We start from the raw sequence: 18,950 nt of genomic DNA, 5'->3' as shown, positions 1-18,950 counted from the left end.
ATTGTAGCGTTCTACGGACCCGGGCTATAGGCCCCATTACCTGCTGGTGACGAGAGTCTCAAGCAGAACGAAGACGGACCGGGGTCCCACGGCTGATAGTTTTTTTCCAAAAAGGTGGACTGACAGAATCCGATTCTAATCTAATCCACGCCACTAGGTACCCACATTCAGAAAAACCACCGGTTTTCTTCTACTTTATGATCAAGTAACGGTGGGGTTTAAATTAAATTTATACTAACAATTGTTTTTAAAAAACATTACTTAATATAACTCCGGGTCCCTCTAGGCTCTGGGCCCCTGGACAAGAATCACAGTCCCCCCTCCCCCGCGTGCCCTGGTCACTGCAACTTTTGCCCTGGGGCGCCACATAGGCTTGTGAGGTCCCTGTGGACTATGTATTTCCTGTTCAACTTTAAAATGCAACTGACACATTTTCACACATACATATATGACAGTTGCGTCATTCAAGGGAGATCCCAAATCTTAAAAGACGCCCTTTGATAAAAGTGAATTTAAGTATGCAAATTAAACGCGACACTATGACGAAATAGCCCACTTATACTTTGCCTCAGTTTTAGATAAGAACATTTAGATGTGACTCATAAAATAATTTTATTATTCAATTGTATTAGTGACTTGATAATCGCGAGTGTCATCTACATCCATAACTTCTTGTCGTCAAAATCACATATAAACATAAAATCTGTATTAGAAAATGCCGCTAAGTAATGGTTTTCCATAAAATGGTGATTTTGGCCTATCTAATAATAACGAGATGGCTATCTTGCAAGATAGCTACATGTAATTACAAGATAGTCAGAATATTTATTTTTCATTTGATTGGCCCTAATGGGCTTCCGTACTATGCGCTCTTATCAATAGTTAGGGCACGGTCGCTTAACAAAGCGTTTCTAGCTATAAAGAGTCTACTGTCAATAATTTTATTATGTTTCATCAAGAAGCGTGAGCTTCAATATGTTTAATATATTCCATCAAGACTCGTGAATGGATAAAATGCGTTTTAACTTTTAGAACGGATGAATGAATGAATGAAATAGAGGTTAACGTCCTACTTTTCTGCTCCAAACGGGATAACACTACGCCGCGTGCCTGGGCGGGAATCGATAACTGTCAAGGGTTCTTGTATGTGCACGCCAAGGTGTACATGAACCGTGTCATGCCCTCTTTCCTGCACCAATATATTTAGAGAATCAGTGATCAGTTCAGCAGTTCGACTCCGAAGGGTATAAGATTGACTGAAAGAGTAGACAGGGCGTGGTGTCACTTGATAATTATAATTTAGTAGATGACGCTATGGGGGCGTGTCTGAGCTTTGAATGTCCGAGATCTACGCCGATTCTGTGATGAAGCAAGTTTCGAAATAAAATGTTTGTTCATTTTTTATAAGCAGCTTCGGTCCTCTTGCAACGAATCTTAATGAGTATATAGATTCCACACTGACCATTTAATGTGTGCTAACACCTAGAGATGGACATATAGATTGCAAGCTCAAGGAGAGGGATGGCGTCTCTACATCGCTCTCGGGCCCATGGAGCCCGGGGGTGGGGGGCATGCATATCCGTCCGTATGGTCAGTACTCATGTCGCAGTGCACCCATTCCGTTCCCGGATACCTTTCTGTGGAGGGGAAGGGGCTCGGTGACAAATTTTCTCTTGCTCCGGCAGATAAAGATTCTATAGACATCCTGAATTCAAACCAATATATGTTTTTTTAAAAAAAGACTATGCCTTGTCAACATAAACTTACACATGTTTGATAAAGTTTTTTGAACAGGATGGCTGTTCGTGTAAAATGGCATTTAAACATATAATGATGCTAATAGAAAATCCATATCTTAAGATTATTATTTAGCCATTTCGTTAAATAGAATTGTTCTGGAATATATAACCCTTTAATTGTCGCAATTTTGACATATATTGCAGAATATAGCTAATTTGGGAATAAAATACCATTTGCAACAACATTACAGCAGATTTTCTTTAAACTGTTCTCATCTATTGATAGAGTATTTTACATTACTAATGAGGAATTGGTAGCAATAAATACTTTCATATCTGATATTTTGATCTAATTTTATTGACGATATTTATGAGATTTTACATCGCATTAAATATTGTATCCGGATGTCCTAGCGTGTGTGCGCATGAACAAATGGTTGCTATATAACATACGCCCATATTTCACATAAGATAGGGCTCATCACCTCATTGTCCCAAAGTTTCACATTTAATATGAAAAAAAAAAAATATGTTAGAAAACTGTCGCCTCTATCGCGTCCACTCATGAAGGAAAGGCCATGGAACGCTGAGTATCGATAATGCTTGTCCCCTCATAACCCCACAAAATTTGAAATAAGTCCGTAACGGAAGGTTCTGGGGCTCTGATTATCAGCAGTGGTCGTTCTTGGATGGACCCAGTGTTTCACACCAAATTTGAAAAAAATATATTGAAAACAATAGCCTTTATCGCGTTAACATAGGCGAAGGTTTTCGGCAAGGGGACTGGGCTGTAAGACAATCACTATAGCAAGTAAAAAGTGAATAATTTTAAAATGAATAAGCACACAAATTATCTAAGCGAACACAATGACATAATACTGACAAGTTTCCTAAATAAACACAAAATAAATACCATGATTAATATGGTTTTCGTGAAGTTATGGCTTATGAGCGAGTCCACATAATATAAGCTGTTGTTTATTAGTTCACTACTTCGTTAGATTTATGTAAGATTTAGATAAAGAGCTGATCATTCTTGCTATAATAGCTCAAAAATAGATAATGTCAAACAAAAATATTAAAAATTTCATTCAAATTACTTTATTCTGAGCCATGTTATCACTGTTTCTAGTTTTGACAAGCTGTGTGTTAGGTGGTAACCATTGGTATATTCGGGACTTAACCTCACTTTCCCATTTTTAAATCAAATTTTTAGATGGCGAACCGTTTTAATCTAGTTAACATCTTGAGTATCCGATGCCATCGAGAGTTGATTATGGTCTTGTTTATAAATGTCTAATTAATAGTTTACATAACATTTCAGGCCTGAAGATATGATATGAAATGGGGTTTAACGTCCTAAGAACTGGGTTAATGAAGACGGTCAAGTCTATAGAAAGACCCGCAAAAAGGCAGATTTAGCTCCTGCATGTTTAAATAGAATTGTGTTATAAAATATAAAACGATGACATTAAAAATTCCACATAATTAGATATAGCATTTCACTATTTCGTTAAATAGAATTGTCCTATATATTATAATGGTGACATTAATACATTCAGGGGCGTGTCTAGGAATATAAGCGGCGGCGGGGGGGGGGGGGGGGCAAGGTGGAGGAAAACTTCAGGTCTGGCGTTACGTCAGGAGGGGCTACACGCGCATTTGATAAAATCGGTAGCTTTGAGACAATATTCTGCTCATTTACGTGTTATTTTCTGGATCCACACGCACCACCCCCACCACCCCCACCCTCACCCCCCCCCCCCCCGTCCACGCGCCGGACATTGGGATTTATTATTTTATTTATTTGGTTGAATGAAATAGCTCTATAATATATAATGATGACATTAGAAAATCTAGGTTATGTAAATGGCCTGGCTTGTGACTATGTAAGTAGTTATATAGATCGGTGTACAAAACATTTATTTTTAGAAGTTGATTCATCACGTCATAAGTTGTTGATTTCACCACCCAAAACTTGTAATGAAAACTGGGTTTAACATTAGTCAAAACCCAATTGAAAACAAGGCAGGTAGGCGAAATAAAATTTATCTCCAGTCACAGAAAATTGAAAACATAGAATTATGAGTTTGAATTCGATGGCATCCGTATCTTATGAGAGTTTAATTACCATGCCTACAAATAAACATTAATATTATTTGTAATTTGCTTCAGATGTATTTATAAGTTTAGCAGTATTATCTAATGACAGCTATTGTGCATTATAACAAACATCTGAAATTTTCTGGGACTTATGCGATAAACTAAATTCAAATCTTGCCATTGATATATGAACACATGGTAGTTAAATACGTGTAGTTCAGTTTATTTTAAAAAAATAATAAAATAATAATTAAAAAAATAGATAAATACGAGGAGAATAAGAGTCAGGCTATCGGTCTGTAATCTCGGGAATGTTTAAAATTCTTTTTATTAGTTTAGTGCCTTTAGATTTCTTTGTCTCTTGTTTAGTTGTTGCCTTGGGTAGAGGCCAATTTATTCCAACAAGAGTAGCAAATACGAATTATCCAAAATTGCCAATATTAAGGTCACCAGTTTGTGGATTAGGCCTACTCGTGAATGATTACGAAATTAGAATGAATAAACTTATACATATTTATGCAATGTTGAATTGCGGGTTATTCGGTGAACACTGGGAACACCCCGATTTACTTTTGCGGCTTTTCGTCATCCTTGGCTTTATTACTATTAATAGTTGCCACGAAACGCATTTCTCCTTGTCTGTCAAGTTGTCACGAGGTTGGAAATCCCCACGATTGGCTCATTCTTGCTTTATCATTGGTTAATACGACCACGTGGTTCAGGGTGCTTTCCCAAAGTGAAATATGGGACTTTCCAGAAACAAAATGTCGTGGTTTTATTAATTTGTGTGTGTTTGTGATTCAATTTCCTCATGTTTTTCGTTGGATTTCCAGGAGCTGCGGCCATTAACCTCCAATATGACTGCTTACTCACAGCAGTGTAATGCAAAGGTGAAGAAAAGAGATAAACAAAACGTACACAAAACAAAAAGAAACCGGATCACCAGTGTGAAAATGGACGATAAGGAAGCAAACGATCGCCTCATGGCGGCGGAGGCGATGTCCGCCCTCTCCTCACTCGTTTTAGTCAAGAACGGCAAGGCGTCTAAATCAGATGCGGGCAATTCAAAAGACAGTAAACCTGCACGACAGAAACCAGGCCGGAAAACAACAGGCACGCAAGGCACTAGAAAAGCAAAGACCAAAGCTAAAAATAAGTCGTCAGTAAATAATCATGATTATGCAACTCCAGGCAACATGAATAATGATACAAATTGTGTCAGTAACAATAATAATAATAACAGCGACCATGCAGTGAATTCGAAAAATGTGAATACTAAAAATAAGAAATCTATTAATAAAAAAAGTGAACAAGCAACCCCAAATTCTGGCATCACAACAAGAACTAAATCTGGCAATGCGCAAACAACAACAGTTCCATCGTCATCAGCACCAAAAACTGTTACACAATGCACACAGACAACGCCTAGTGCTGATTTATTTGGGAATCCAGCTATGAATTTGGCCAGTTTGTCGTTACTTTCGGGTAATCTTTTACAAGGTGGTTTTGCGTTGACCAGTTTACCCAGCATTCCTTCTGGTATAGATGCATTAAAACTCACGTCGAACAATATAGATCTTGCTGCGTTACCAGGGTTGAATAGCGTTAATTTAGTACTAAATAAATTAGCGACTCTAAATGAATTAAATAAGGAGACAAGTAGTGAAGGGGAGAGAAGTCTGCCCTTTAAGAAACGAAGATATGCAAATACAACATCAGGTACAAATGCCGATCAAGGTAACGATGTACCGCCACCTAAGCCAAGAACATCAACTAGCGTACCGGTACTGAACCGATCTATATCAACAGGTATATCTATATTTAGAAAAATTTATTTTGAATTATGCAGACGCATCTTTGTTACAACAGACTCGTCTTGAATTGTTCATTTGCTATTAAAACGGTAAGCTGCCTCAACTATCAGAGCGATTACCATCAATTTTTGTGATATGATTTGAAAATTTCAGGTGCTTTGGTGACTGATTGGCTTAACGCATGTGCGCTAGATCATAAAGTCTTTCATTGAATCAAGTGGTGTGGTTTCGATTTATATCCTATACATAGAAATAGGCCAACTGAACAATGTTGTGGTTTGCAAGGGTTTAAAATCCATGACGTTCAGTGACTTTATGGTAATCAACCCTTCGAAAACACATGATCAGTTTACAAAGTTTAAACTACACTCCCACAGTCTCACTTTAGGATGTAAATCGCTACTCGGTGAACCGCTCACTGTTCAGTCACACTGTATAAAAGAAATGAAATAGGGTTTAACGTCCTACTGTTCTGCCCCGAACTGTGCTGGTGAAGATGGCCAAAAGCCATACAGTGTGCCATGAGGGAAATTTTGCCCGGACAGCGGCACTACGGTCTACTCTTATATCGATTTCCAACTGTCAAGGGATCTTTTACGTGCATGCCAGTGTATGGGACCTCTTTTTTTGTCCCATCCCAACGACTAGACAGCTGTCCTTAATGTCAGGCCACCCCAAAGGTCGAACTGCCCTGTCGTGCCTAACTATGGTGCACGAAAAATGTTCCTATAATACAGAATGAAGCTATTCATATCTCTGGTGGTTTGAGGTGGTCCAAGGAAAAGCAATTTTATAGTGTTTCAGTATGTTCAGGGAAATAACCTACCAGTATTTATCACTGTTCTCTAATTTCCTTCACGAAACTGGAGTACGGTACCAGTAGTTAATATTTGTATGTACCAAATGTTCAGTTAAAGGGTTAAATATGGTTATGGTAAAATAATGAATATAAATATTTTGGTAGTGAGCAATATTTTATTTTAAGTTATTTTATGTAGTTCATACATGCACCTAATGAATGAGAGATATGACATTATGAAATAAACTACTCCATCGGCTATTGGGTAAAAAGCAGGTCACCTGTTATAAGCCTTAAATACAGTATGATCATTGAATAAGATAAACCCCACAATATGGTTATGGTAAAATAATGAATATAAATATTTTGGTAGTGAGCAATATTTTATTTTAAGTTATTTTATGTAGTTCATACATGCACCTAATGAATGAGAGATATGGCATTATGAAATAAACTACACCATCGGCTATTGGGTAAAAAGCAGGTCACCTGTTATAAGCCTTAAATACAGTATGATCATTGAATAAGATAAAACCCACAGTATAACTATACACTCTCGTCAACAACATAACAGCCAATCCCTAATAACCAACAGGGTTATTGCAACACAATGTCTATTGTATGGGCCTATTTTTAGCCTTGAATTCATGAACAGGTTTACAAGTTCATATCAGACCATGTACTGTGTATTTAGACCCATTGAAGCTAAAGTTTTCCATTGAGATTTTTACCCAATATTTTGTAGGTTAAGTTTTATAACCACAAGGATGTAAATATTATACAGGAAGCAAAATATTTTACATACATGTGCCAAAACATTCACGGTTCTATTACTAAAAAATGATTTTTATTACTACTATATATAAATAAGTCCATTTATTGTAAGTTCAGTGAAAATGCTTTTATATAGGCCTGTATATATACATGTACATGTAACAGGGAATAAATTCAGCAATTTAGTGGTCCAATTTGTTAATCAAATGCTTGCTGTACAAAAATCATTACAGATGATCACTAACTCAAACAAATGGGTTGAAATACATATAAAAGGCCTACATGGACTTTGAAAATGGTACAGTACACGTATAGAGCAAAAAAACTGTGATGCAAACAAAAGAATTAAATTCGATTTTATAAAAGAGACAGTGGATCATCCTTGAAAGTGAAATCTATTTGCATGCTGCTAATACACTTAAGCTGTTTTATTTTTATCCGAAAATAGTTAATTGAAACATGCTCTGTCTTTCATTCTCGGTTTTGTTTCCGAAACATACATGTATATCATAAACCAGGATATATATCTTTATGAAACTTTGTACACACATAAAACTATTATTGTGTTTGTACGTGTTGCCATGTACAGTAATTATGAAGTTCTCGGATTTAATTATTATTATACGCCCGCATTCAATTTCAAATAATAAAAAGAATACATTATAAAAAAAAAAACATCATTTTATCCAAAGTTTCATCAGTAAAAATACTAACTTCTTTAGTGATGAAGAATTAAATAAAAAAAATAATGTGGTTGTATATTTTTGTCACTCCTGTCGGTCCGTCGTTCACAATTACTTTTTCTTTCTGTTGATTTAACAATATTTATTCATAAGATATCAAATATACATGTAACATAACAATTTTAAGGATATAATATAAAAAAAAAACCAAGCTAAACGCTTATATATTTGTTAATTATTTGATATGCTCCAGAAAGTATTTAAATTTTTAAATTCGACCTTGCTGCTTTTTTTATGCGTCCACATGTTAATGTCCTACAGGGGGATCACGGTGGCTAAGTGGGTAAGGCGCTGGCTCGCTAGCCTGGAGGTCGGGTGTATTGGCCGAGAAAGTTCATCCCGATTTTTCGGCGTGGTTCCCCCTTGTCAGTGATGCAGGAAGGAGGGCCCGACAAGGACAGCTGTCTAGTCATTCGGATGAGACGAAAAACCAAGGTACCGTGTACACATTGGCGTGCACGTAAAAGATACCTTGACAGTTGGAATTCGATATAAGAGTAGTGCCGCTGTCCGGGCAAAATTTCCCTCATAGCACACTGTATGGCGTATGCCCGTCTTCATTAGCCCAGTTCGGAGCAAAACAGTAGGACGTTAAACCCCATTTCATTTCGTTTCATTTAATGTCCTACAATATATTCATCCCTCTGTCTGATGTGAAACAATCTGATTAAAACACAGACCCTTTTGTTCGTTTTGTTTTTATAGTTCAAAATTTCATTGTTGTTATATAACCTGCGTTCTGATTGATGTGAGGGATTAGCAAATGAAACAGTTTGTTACGGCAAGTTCTTGGTGTGTGGTGCACAGAACTGTGGGTATCCCAGTAGAAACATCAATGCTGATTGGTTAATCAAGTGTCTGACATTATAGGGTCAAAGGCCCTGATGCGACCTTCCACTACAACTGGTCAGATCTTCATGTAGTGCAGGCCATCGAAAGTATAAAAAAAAACCGAACCGAAATATAGATGTGTATTTTAATGAGATTGGTTGTGAAATAAACCTGATCAGAATTCACTCACATATTAATTATCTGCAGACCAATTGTCCATTACTAGTCTTTCAAAGTCATGCATCTGTTACATGTATTTACAGACTTTTTGCTCTATTCATCTAGAACTTTGCTCTATACATGAACTTGTAGGTCAGTATTTCGAAGGGTTTTCTTCCAAAACTTTTGACTAGCATTATGGACATGTCTGAAGGCTTAACTGCATTTGTGTCTGATTTGTTGCCTGTCATAAGATGGAACTACAACCTGGATTGCCTATATTAAAATTTGGTTAGAGAGAAATTGAATTTAACGTCCATTCAACACAAACTAGATCGTTTTGGGACCTTTAGCTGTGGGAGGAAAGCAATGAAAACCCACAAGGTTTGATAGGCGACCCTACTTCTTGTCACATGCATTTTGGGGTCAGCCCTAATCTTAAATACTTGTTCATTCAGCTTCCAGCAATCCATCTAGTTGTGGTATACTTACAATGTATTATTGTATATTATTTACAGGTTCTAATGCAGAAAAGCCAGCTATTAGATTATTTGAGCCAGTATTTGAAACAAGGTTAATGTCAGAAATTTCTGTAGCTTTACAACCAGATGATGATGGTGACCTGTAAGTAAAATATCTATTCAATGTACAATAAATTCAACATCTCATACAATACACATGTACATGTACCACACACATAAATATTTTGAATATATATATAGTTATTGGATTTAAAACCTACATGTATGACCAGGGGACCATCAACCCAAATTTTCATGGTTACCATTTTCTGCTGAATCAAGGTATTTGGATCAAGTCAATAGCCAATCGAATGCTTTGTCTTATCCATCGATCATCTGCAGACAGTCAGACAGTGTGTGCACAGAATTGTGGGAAATTCTGTTTATTGATTGAAAATAAAATGAAAGTAGAAACCACTAAACCCTGTTACTATTGATTTCAGTTGTGATGGTGCATGAATTCTCCATATTATTAAAATTTTAAGTCATCAAAATTATATAAATACCAAGATACATTATGGGAGACTAGATAAAGAGCTGGCAGTTCTCCCTTTACTAGTGAAAAACTAGATAATGCAAATAGAAGATGTTGAAAATTTCCGTCAAATTGATCCACCCTGAACCAAGATTTTAGTGATTGGATTTTAGGCCTAGTCTCGATCATCATTACTAAAGTCTGTACAATCAAAAACATAGTCTCGATTATCCATTTTTTTTTATTTAATCATCAATGAGCATTGAGCAGCAGATCGGATTCCAATTCAGTAAATATTGCAGACTAGCGATAACATTGAGAGTTGGTTATGCCTGGATAAGTTAAACACACATTATGCAAGAGCTAAATCTGTCTATTGCAGGGCTTTCTTTAGGCCTGAAATGTTATCTAAATTATTAATTAGACATTAATTAACCTATCCAGACCATAATCAACTCTAGATGGCATCGCTAGCCTGAGATCTTTAGTGGATTATGAGCTGATTTACTGCATAACTTTCCTTCACGATTTAACGATTAAATGAATAACCGAGACTATGCTGTTTATCGTACTGACTTTAGTAATGATGATCAAGGCTAGCTGGAAATTTCAACCGCTTAGTTCTTGGTTCATAGTGGATCAATTTGAGTGAAATTTTTAGCAAATTGCCTTTACATTATCTAGTTTTTACTATTATAGTGAGAACTGCCAACTCGTTATCGAATCTCCCATAATGTATCTTTAACTAATGTCTAATTAATAATTTACATGTAGATAACATTTCAGGCCTAAAGAACGACCTGCAATAGGCAGATTTAGCTCTTACATAATGTATGTTTAAGTTTTAATCAGTATTATTTTAATCATACTGTGTTAGTATTTTGATTTCTCTGAAGTGGGCCATTCAAAGGAAATATTTGGTTAACTTTTTAATTGTATTTTCAGACCTTTACATATAGCTGTAGTACATGAGAATATTCGTATGATCAAGAAATTTATTCAGTTGATGAAATTAGCCAGGAAAAGTGTTGATAAATTTAATAAACAAAAACAGGTAATGTACAATATATAAAAACAGAAAATGGGGAACTAAACAAATTGATATGTACACTTTTTTTTAGAATTTCACATACATGTAAGTAGAGTTCATTTGGAGCTACATGTAGTGTTACTAGAATAAGGTTGTTTCCTTAGCTGACTTAGTGTGTACTTGGGAGAGGAAGATACATGTCTACTTGTACATGACAAGGAGTAGGGTCGCCTGTCCAACCTCATGGGTTTTCTCCAGGTTATCCGGTTTCCTCCCACTCAAGCAAATTATTCAAATAGTTTGAATCATATGTTAGTCCCAAAATGACGTAGTTTGTGTGAGTGGCCGTTAAACGCCATCTCTCTCTCTCTCTCTCTCTCTCTCTCTCTCTCTCTTAGCCAGCTGTAGGCCTAAGCTCCTAGAAGTTATATTTTGTGCTGCCCCTTATTATCTTGTGTAGGGTATTATGATGAGAGATATGGGTTTCATCCGCCTGACTTTGTGTTCTTCCATTTCGGTTTTGCTTCCTGAATATATCTCAGAAATCGTTCAAGATATATTTCTGAAACTTTGTACACAAATATTATAGTAGTTGTGCCATTTTGCTGATTAGAAATTCTCTGTTGAAAAATTTTGGGGTTTCCATGGGGAAAGGAATTTGACTTGTGTAAAATGTCTGAAATGTACTGTAATCAAAGCCAAGATACAGAACACTGTCGTATCCTTTATTTACATGGATTTTGCTCAAATAAGGTTGCACTTAATTTCTAATTAATTTAAATTTTAAATAAATTAAATCGCTTCACCACTCATTTAGAAAAATACATTTTTATACAAAAATCCTGCTCTATATTGGTAAAATTTTATATGTTTTTTTATTTTCGGGAGTCACAGTGGCTCAGTGAGCAAGGCGCTGGATCACTAACCTGGAAGTCCCTTGTTCAATCCTGGTCTTGACTGAGAAAGTACTGCAGGATTTTCAGCCTATTACACCCTTGTCATTGGTGCAGATGAGGGGAGGGGGCTTAACAAATAAAAGTTTTTGTGCACGTAAAAGAACCCTTGAATCATGGAATTAAAAAAAAGAGTAGGCTGTAGGGCTGCTGTCTGAGCAAACTTTCCCTCATAGCCCACTGCATGGCCTATCCTCATCTTTATTAACATGGTTGGTTGATGCAGAATTAAAACTGTTAAACCGGAATTTATCTTTTCAGACACCACTACATCTGGCTATAAAGTTAGATTTAAGGGAAGCTATCAAGTTGTTGTTAGATGCCCAGGCAGACGTAAACTATGTCGATCATACTGGTTGTACTTCTCTACATCTAACCGTTAAACATCAGTTACCACATATAGCAAACCTTTTATTTGAACATTCTAGAGTTGAAATTGAGGTGAACACCAGAAACTTTGCTGGTAAGGTTAAAGAATATTCTTGCTCTCAGGCCAAGTAAGAAAATACCTGTGTTTACATTTAGTTACCAAACAAGATATAGGGTCGGCCGGAAATTTTTTTTCTTTAATTCTTTGAAGATGTTTGTGGGGTAAGATTGGATAAAATTAAGTAAAGTAATAATTTAATCTTTTGATAAACTACGATACATCCATGCTTGCATTCTAAAACCTTTGTGGTGCCATTTCAAATATTGTTAAGTGTTTATTATTTATGTCCAAGAATTTCTAGCTTAGTTAATGAGTAAGGTTCTGTAAAATCATGCCGATTCGGACTATACCGAAATTTCAATGCCTTCAGAAAGACCGATTTAAAGGACCTTGGAAATGAGAAAAAAAATATTTAGGGATGGCGATTTTGGCTAAAAACAAATTAGGATCTGTCGAGCAAGGGTAAACACAGGTAATGTTTTATTTGACCGTATGTTTATAAAATAACATCAAGTTCAATAGGTAGTATATTAATTATAATGTATATTATATTTATAATATGCTTTATCCACAAGGGTAGTGCTCAATGTTTTACTTGGATTCAGGTAAAGTCTTATTACCTCCCTTTCCCATCTTAAGGCTTTTATAAAGAGCGCAACCCATTTACTGCTTGACAGACAGGAATTCTTATATAAGAATATATAGTAAGCGTAATTTAGGTCTTGTACCTGCAACCGTTTAGTCACATCTTCCCCTGAAACTGTTGTTTGAGATCTATCCCGAAATGAATTACTATGAATTATTGATTTTATTTGATGTATATGAAGACCTATGATTGTTACATTTAATATTTCAAAATTCAGTGATAGTGTCTTGTTTTTGTGGTAGTGTCATGGCAACAATTATACCTTATGAGGGGTGGCAATAACTATGCATAAAAATTTATTTGTCGAGTTATTGCTCTGGTACTCTCTCGACCATGATATATGTTTACTGTGACTTTTATTTTGAACTAGAGATTAGAATTAGAGATTGTTTGAATGATCAGGAGTTAAAACCATTTTGAAATTCAGTATGCTATTACAATATTAATACAAATACATACAGAGATAACCTTTATTGATTAATTGAATAATTGAATGACTTAGCGGCTGTTGATAGGAATAATGTTTTGTTGTTGCCTGGCAACATGTGTTTATCATGGAGGCTGGATGGGTGATGAATGAATATGGTTTAAATCTTTATAGACAGCAGGGGGGTTGGATGGCCGAATGGTTAACTGTATCACAAGGCCTGTGTGCTGTATCACAAGGTCTGTCATTGAGTCAACTGGCGTGGTTTCGAATCCCCGGGTGTACGTGACAAGGAGTAGGGTCGCCTGTCCAACCTCGTGGGTTTTCTCCGGGTCCTTCAGTTTCCTCCCACTGCTAAGCCAATTATTGAAATTAAATTAAACCATATGTTAGTCCCGAAATGACCTACTTTGTGTCGAGTGGACGTTAAACCACATTTCTCTCTCTCTTATAGACAGCAATATGTAATGCAGTTAGCTCCCCTTGTTCATTATTAGTCATTGTCATGTTTAGTTTAGTTGCCTGCACTTCAATTGATAGAAATTATATTCTAATGAATAGCAATGAACATTGGCCAAATAATTTATATTTTATAGTGTCACACCCCTGTCTATTTCTTGTTGTCGTTCTCTAGAATTATCATCCAGTTGACTCACAAGAACATCACTGACTGATTATTACTGTCAAGAGTTTTGACCATTAAAGATACATTATGCAGAGCTAAATCTGCCTATTACAGTACATGTCTTTGTTTTGTCCTCAAATGTTATATAAACTATTATTTAGACGTTTATTCACATGACAAGAACATAATCAACTTGCTAGACCATGCAATGAATGTGATTTACATGGATAAGAACGGACGCAAGATTTAAAAATTTAACAATAAAATAGATTGTCAAGTATCGTTGCTACAATTTGATAAACAATCTACGTTACTTCAAACAGCCATAACTTCACTCAGAATAAAGTGATTTAAATGAAATTTTTAATATATTCATTTTCCATTATCTATTTTTGAACTATGATAGCAAGAATGGCCAGCTCTTTATCTAAATCTTACATAATGTAGCTTTAATCATTTAGAAAAATATCTTGTGAACGCATTTCATATGCCATAATTTACAATGTTTTTATTTAATGTTATATTTTAAGGTTTAACACCATTACATACAGCTGTGGAAAAAAATGATGAAAGAATGATTAATTTACTTCTTGATAAGCGTGTGGATGTTGATGCATTGGTAAGTTTAAAACAACTGTTAAACATATATTATTCATTTTTATGTAGTCAGGTATTGTCGTCGCCCCTGTCTGTCATTCAGGCAGTTGGTCCATTATAGGCTCAAGTTATTATTCGATTGACCTTGAATTTATACACACTGTCCATGGTCATGGGGCAAAGATGTCTATTGATTTTCAGTGATTTCTGATAAATAGAATTGCTAAATTCATGATATTACATGTTTGGTCATTCTCGGTTTCATCCATGGGGTATTCACGTATTCAAATTGTCTGCCCTTGATCGTAGCTTGAGTCTGCGAAGCAATCAAAAAACATTTTACTAACCAGGGGCGGGTCCAGGAATTTTCGCAGTAGTGTGTTTGCCAGATTCCTAAACTAAGACAATGTATCCTTTGGCGCTTAGAGGGTGCGGGGAGTGTTTTTCTGCCGTCTTTAAAACTTTCTGAAAAATACATGGTCTCTATTGTCATTCTGGCGTATATCTGTGGTAACCAGACGTCTCTTTGACAAAAAACAGAAACTAGGATTTTACATAAAAACATACTAAATACATGTACCTACAAATGCTATGTTTTAGTTTTAGCAAAAAATTCAGTTCTGGACTGTTTGGACAGGTAGTTTTAAGAAAGCAAAATAGAAAAAAAAAAAAGTGACAGAGACTGTCAAACACCAAAGTATCAAGAAAATTCATCACATAAACTATTGGTTTATTTTTTTTACAATATGCTTGGGCACGGAGAACTTGACAAGAGTCTAAAATAGGGTTTTCCGCAATTATGACTCCAAATATAATGGGTAGAATAAGGGGCGTGGCTGTTTCTTGATAAACCGTTCTATAATGTCATCGATATCTAGCTCGAAAGTATAGTTACCTTTCATTAGGATTAAGCTTGTCAGATTATCCGTCATAGTAGAACCATTTGATGATAAAGGGCACACGATCGTGACACTTTTCTCATAAAATGTGTTGCTTTACAATTTTTTTAATGTAGCTGTGCAGGGAAATGGGTCGCTGTCCACATTAACTTAATTACTAAAAATAGACTATACTCTAAATTTATGTTAAAGGACAATATTGGTGCCAGTCATTATCACATATGTAATAGAACTGGTTAAACACGTTCCAAATATTATTTTATCACAGAGATCATTGCTACGATAGATAAATAATCAATGTTTCAACAATAGGAAGTGACGAACGCAAAAGGAAAACACGAGTTATCCCTCTAATATAACTGGCTGAAGTGACGGGTGATAACAGATACATGGGCGAATTTCTGCTCACTAAAAATTCATTCGTAGACCAAAAGTTGTTATATGAGACTGTAAGAGTATATCTGACAATTCAAAAAAGTAATTGAATGTCATTAGATAAGAGAACACGAGAAAAATAGAAACAGTTCATACATTCACAAGTGTTTATTCATTCTATACTTATAAAAACATGGTAATGCACAGACTTTTTCTATTTTTCTTTCATGTTCTCTTATCTAGTGACAGTCAATTTTGTTTATGAATTGTCAGATATCCTTTCACAGTCCCATACAACAACTTTTGGTCTTCGAATGAATTGCAGAGTTTTGTGGTGGAACATGGTGAATCGTTTGCGTGCCGATATCATCCTGATTCTAGCATGTTGAAGAAAAATGTACTTTATTTAAGTTGAATACATATATGTTGATCTTGAGCGAGGAAGCGAGGGTTAAACTAATATTGTCTACAATAAATTTTAATGCTGCCGTGTAAACGTGTACATGTACATTGTATAATGTACGGGGCAGTTTGAATAATAACCCAACGTTCACCGGCAATCTATATCGGTTAAATGAATTTTTGAACGTACATGTACATGTATTACCTGGGGTTATACATGTATGCGAAGAGTTGACAACTTACAATTTCTTAAACGTATCATTTGGTCTTCATCTATAACTTCTTCGTCTATAACTTCCACACCGTTGGAAGTAGATGTAATCTATTAATCATTGGCTGCTATCAAATCCAAATTTTAAATTTCTCGCAGCTTCAGTTAATCTAAATCAACCATCCATTAAACACAGTGCCATACATGTACATCATAAATCACTCCGCAATGTGCATAACGATAAGTTGGTAGTCAGAAACGCGCCAAAACATTGAGTTGTTGGGTCCAACATAGGAACTATATTCATATGCTGTATAGTTCGCAAAAAGTATTTAACTAATCTTGACTGTTACTGGTACCGGTAATGTATTATGACGTATGACGCATTAAAACAATATGGGTGGATGTGTGTGTGTAAAGGTCACAAAAATGTCAGCGCCATGTAATTGTTATTTTACAAATTATGTATACATAGATGTATACATACATGTAAGGGATATACTTGTACGCTGTGACAATATACAGACAAAGGCTTTTGAGAAATCTATAGGAACCCATTTTCCTCTAACTAATCAAGGTTATGAATCTATCGTATACAATATAAATGTTATAAGAAAGCTAATTCTCTATAAAAAAATAATCTCCCCCTTTAAGAAAACATATATATTTTTTTTTTTTTCATATTAATCAAGAGTAAATAGAGTTAAAACCAAACTTTATTATTACTAATTTAGTAAGAATAATATGTCTGGGTCACTTTGCATGAATACATCACAAAATGAAATGAAATGAAATGGGGTTTAACGTCCTACTGTTCTGCTCCTAACCTTGGCTAATGAAGACGGGCATACGCCATACAGTGTGCTATGAGGGGAATTTTGCCCGGGCAGCGGCGCTACGGTCTACTCTTATATCGAATTCCAACTGCCAAGGGATCTTTTACGTGCACGCCAATGTGTACACGGGACCTCGGTTTTTCGTCCCATCCGAACGACTAGACAGCTGTCCTTGTCAGGCCCTCCGTCCTGTATCACTGACAAGGGGAAATCACGCCGGAAAATCTGGATGAACTTTCTCAGCCAATGCAGGGATCGAACACCCGACCTCCAGGCTAGCGAGCCAGCGTCTTACCCACTTAGCCACGTGTTCCCCGAATACATCACAATGCTTTAAATTAAAATAAATGCGATGGACTTGAACATAATATTACATTACTCTTGATTGAAAGAAACAATTCGCGTCAAACATTTCCATGTATCATAAATCAAGGGGGACAAGAGTAAAGAGTAAATATAAATAAACATAAACATTTATAATTTCATAAATTTTTTTCAAATATTAGGACTTGGTCACCTTGCACGAATACATCACAATGTTTTATTATTAATATGAATAAATTAAATACGATGGGCTTTAACATGACACTAAATTACAGTTGTCATTCAAACATTCCATGCCTAATAAATCATGTCATGTGTCATATTACCCGCCAAATCTAGCCAATGAATCAACTCTGTGATTACATGTATATTCTTACGCTATTGTTCTTTGCAAATATATTTTTGATGATATAACCATTACATTGTATTTGAGTTAGTCTCTAAAATAAAATAACTCCCTTGAAGGCAATGGAAATTTTCAAGGTCACCGAGGCATGCAGATTTACTGTGTTGTGTGTGATATATATTCTACAAATTTGGCAATTTATTTGATATGTATTCATTCACCAAGTGAACAAGTTTTATACATTCTACAAGTAGAATTTTACAATCACACAATGTGGTGCATTACTTCTTGGATATTAACGGATATAGACTTAATAAATTTCAGCAAAACAGGGACATTTGTGTGTTCATGTAGATCTATTGCTTTTTGTAAAATATTTAAACAGTCCTTCAGTGGAAATGTTTTAGGTTGCTCTTTTACGTAAGAAAGTAGAATTTACAAATGCTGTAAATGACCCAATCGGAACATACAAATAAGTGAAATGCTTCGAGAAACAAATACATGTACACCACAGAAAAATTCCACGCAATGTCAGCTATTCCTGAGCGTGAATAACTTCCAGCACGAAAAATTTTGGCCAATCGATAAATGAAACATTCTGTAATACTTTGAGAAATAACAACACTACTGTTACCGTATAAAAGCCCGCGGGAAAAGCCGATGAAAGGCTCGCAAATTCCTTTCGGGGAGCATGGCAAAACACAGTGGATTCCAAGCGAATCGTAGCGAAAAATTGCTGAGGAATCAAGCAAAAATTCTCCGCGGAATAAAGAGAAAATTCCTCATGAAACCATAGCGATTTCTGAGCCATTTTTTTCGGTGCGAAGGCACGATTTCAGTTAAAAAAATTTGGGACGAACGGTATATGCTTAATAGTTTCAGTGGCGGTGC

At 35.7% G+C, this 18,950-nt stretch overlaps 1 protein-coding gene across 1 annotated transcript in view; it reads left to right on the top strand.

The window, feature by feature from the left end:
- Positions 1–4,569: 4,569 nt before the first annotated feature.
- Positions 4,570–18,950, top strand: part of LOC126829807 (ankycorbin) — a 28,287-nt gene continuing 13,906 nt past the window's right edge. The window contains exons 1-5 of the mRNA XM_050559938.2: positions 4,570–5,651; positions 9,481–9,586; positions 10,904–11,012; positions 12,203–12,404; positions 14,600–14,688. Coding sequence (XP_050415895.1) covers positions 4,700–5,651; positions 9,481–9,586; positions 10,904–11,012; positions 12,203–12,404; positions 14,600–14,688 — 1,458 coding nt within the window. The 5' untranslated portion in view covers positions 4,570–4,699. The remainder of the gene's footprint in view (positions 5,652–9,480; positions 9,587–10,903; positions 11,013–12,202; positions 12,405–14,599; positions 14,689–18,950) is intronic.

Source organism: Patella vulgata, chromosome 8, assembly GCF_932274485.2.
Source record: "Patella vulgata chromosome 8, xgPatVulg1.2, whole genome shotgun sequence".
NCBI classification, from domain to species: Eukaryota; Metazoa; Mollusca; class Gastropoda; family Patellidae; genus Patella; species Patella vulgata.
This window is presented reverse-complemented; position numbering and strand designations above follow the sequence as displayed.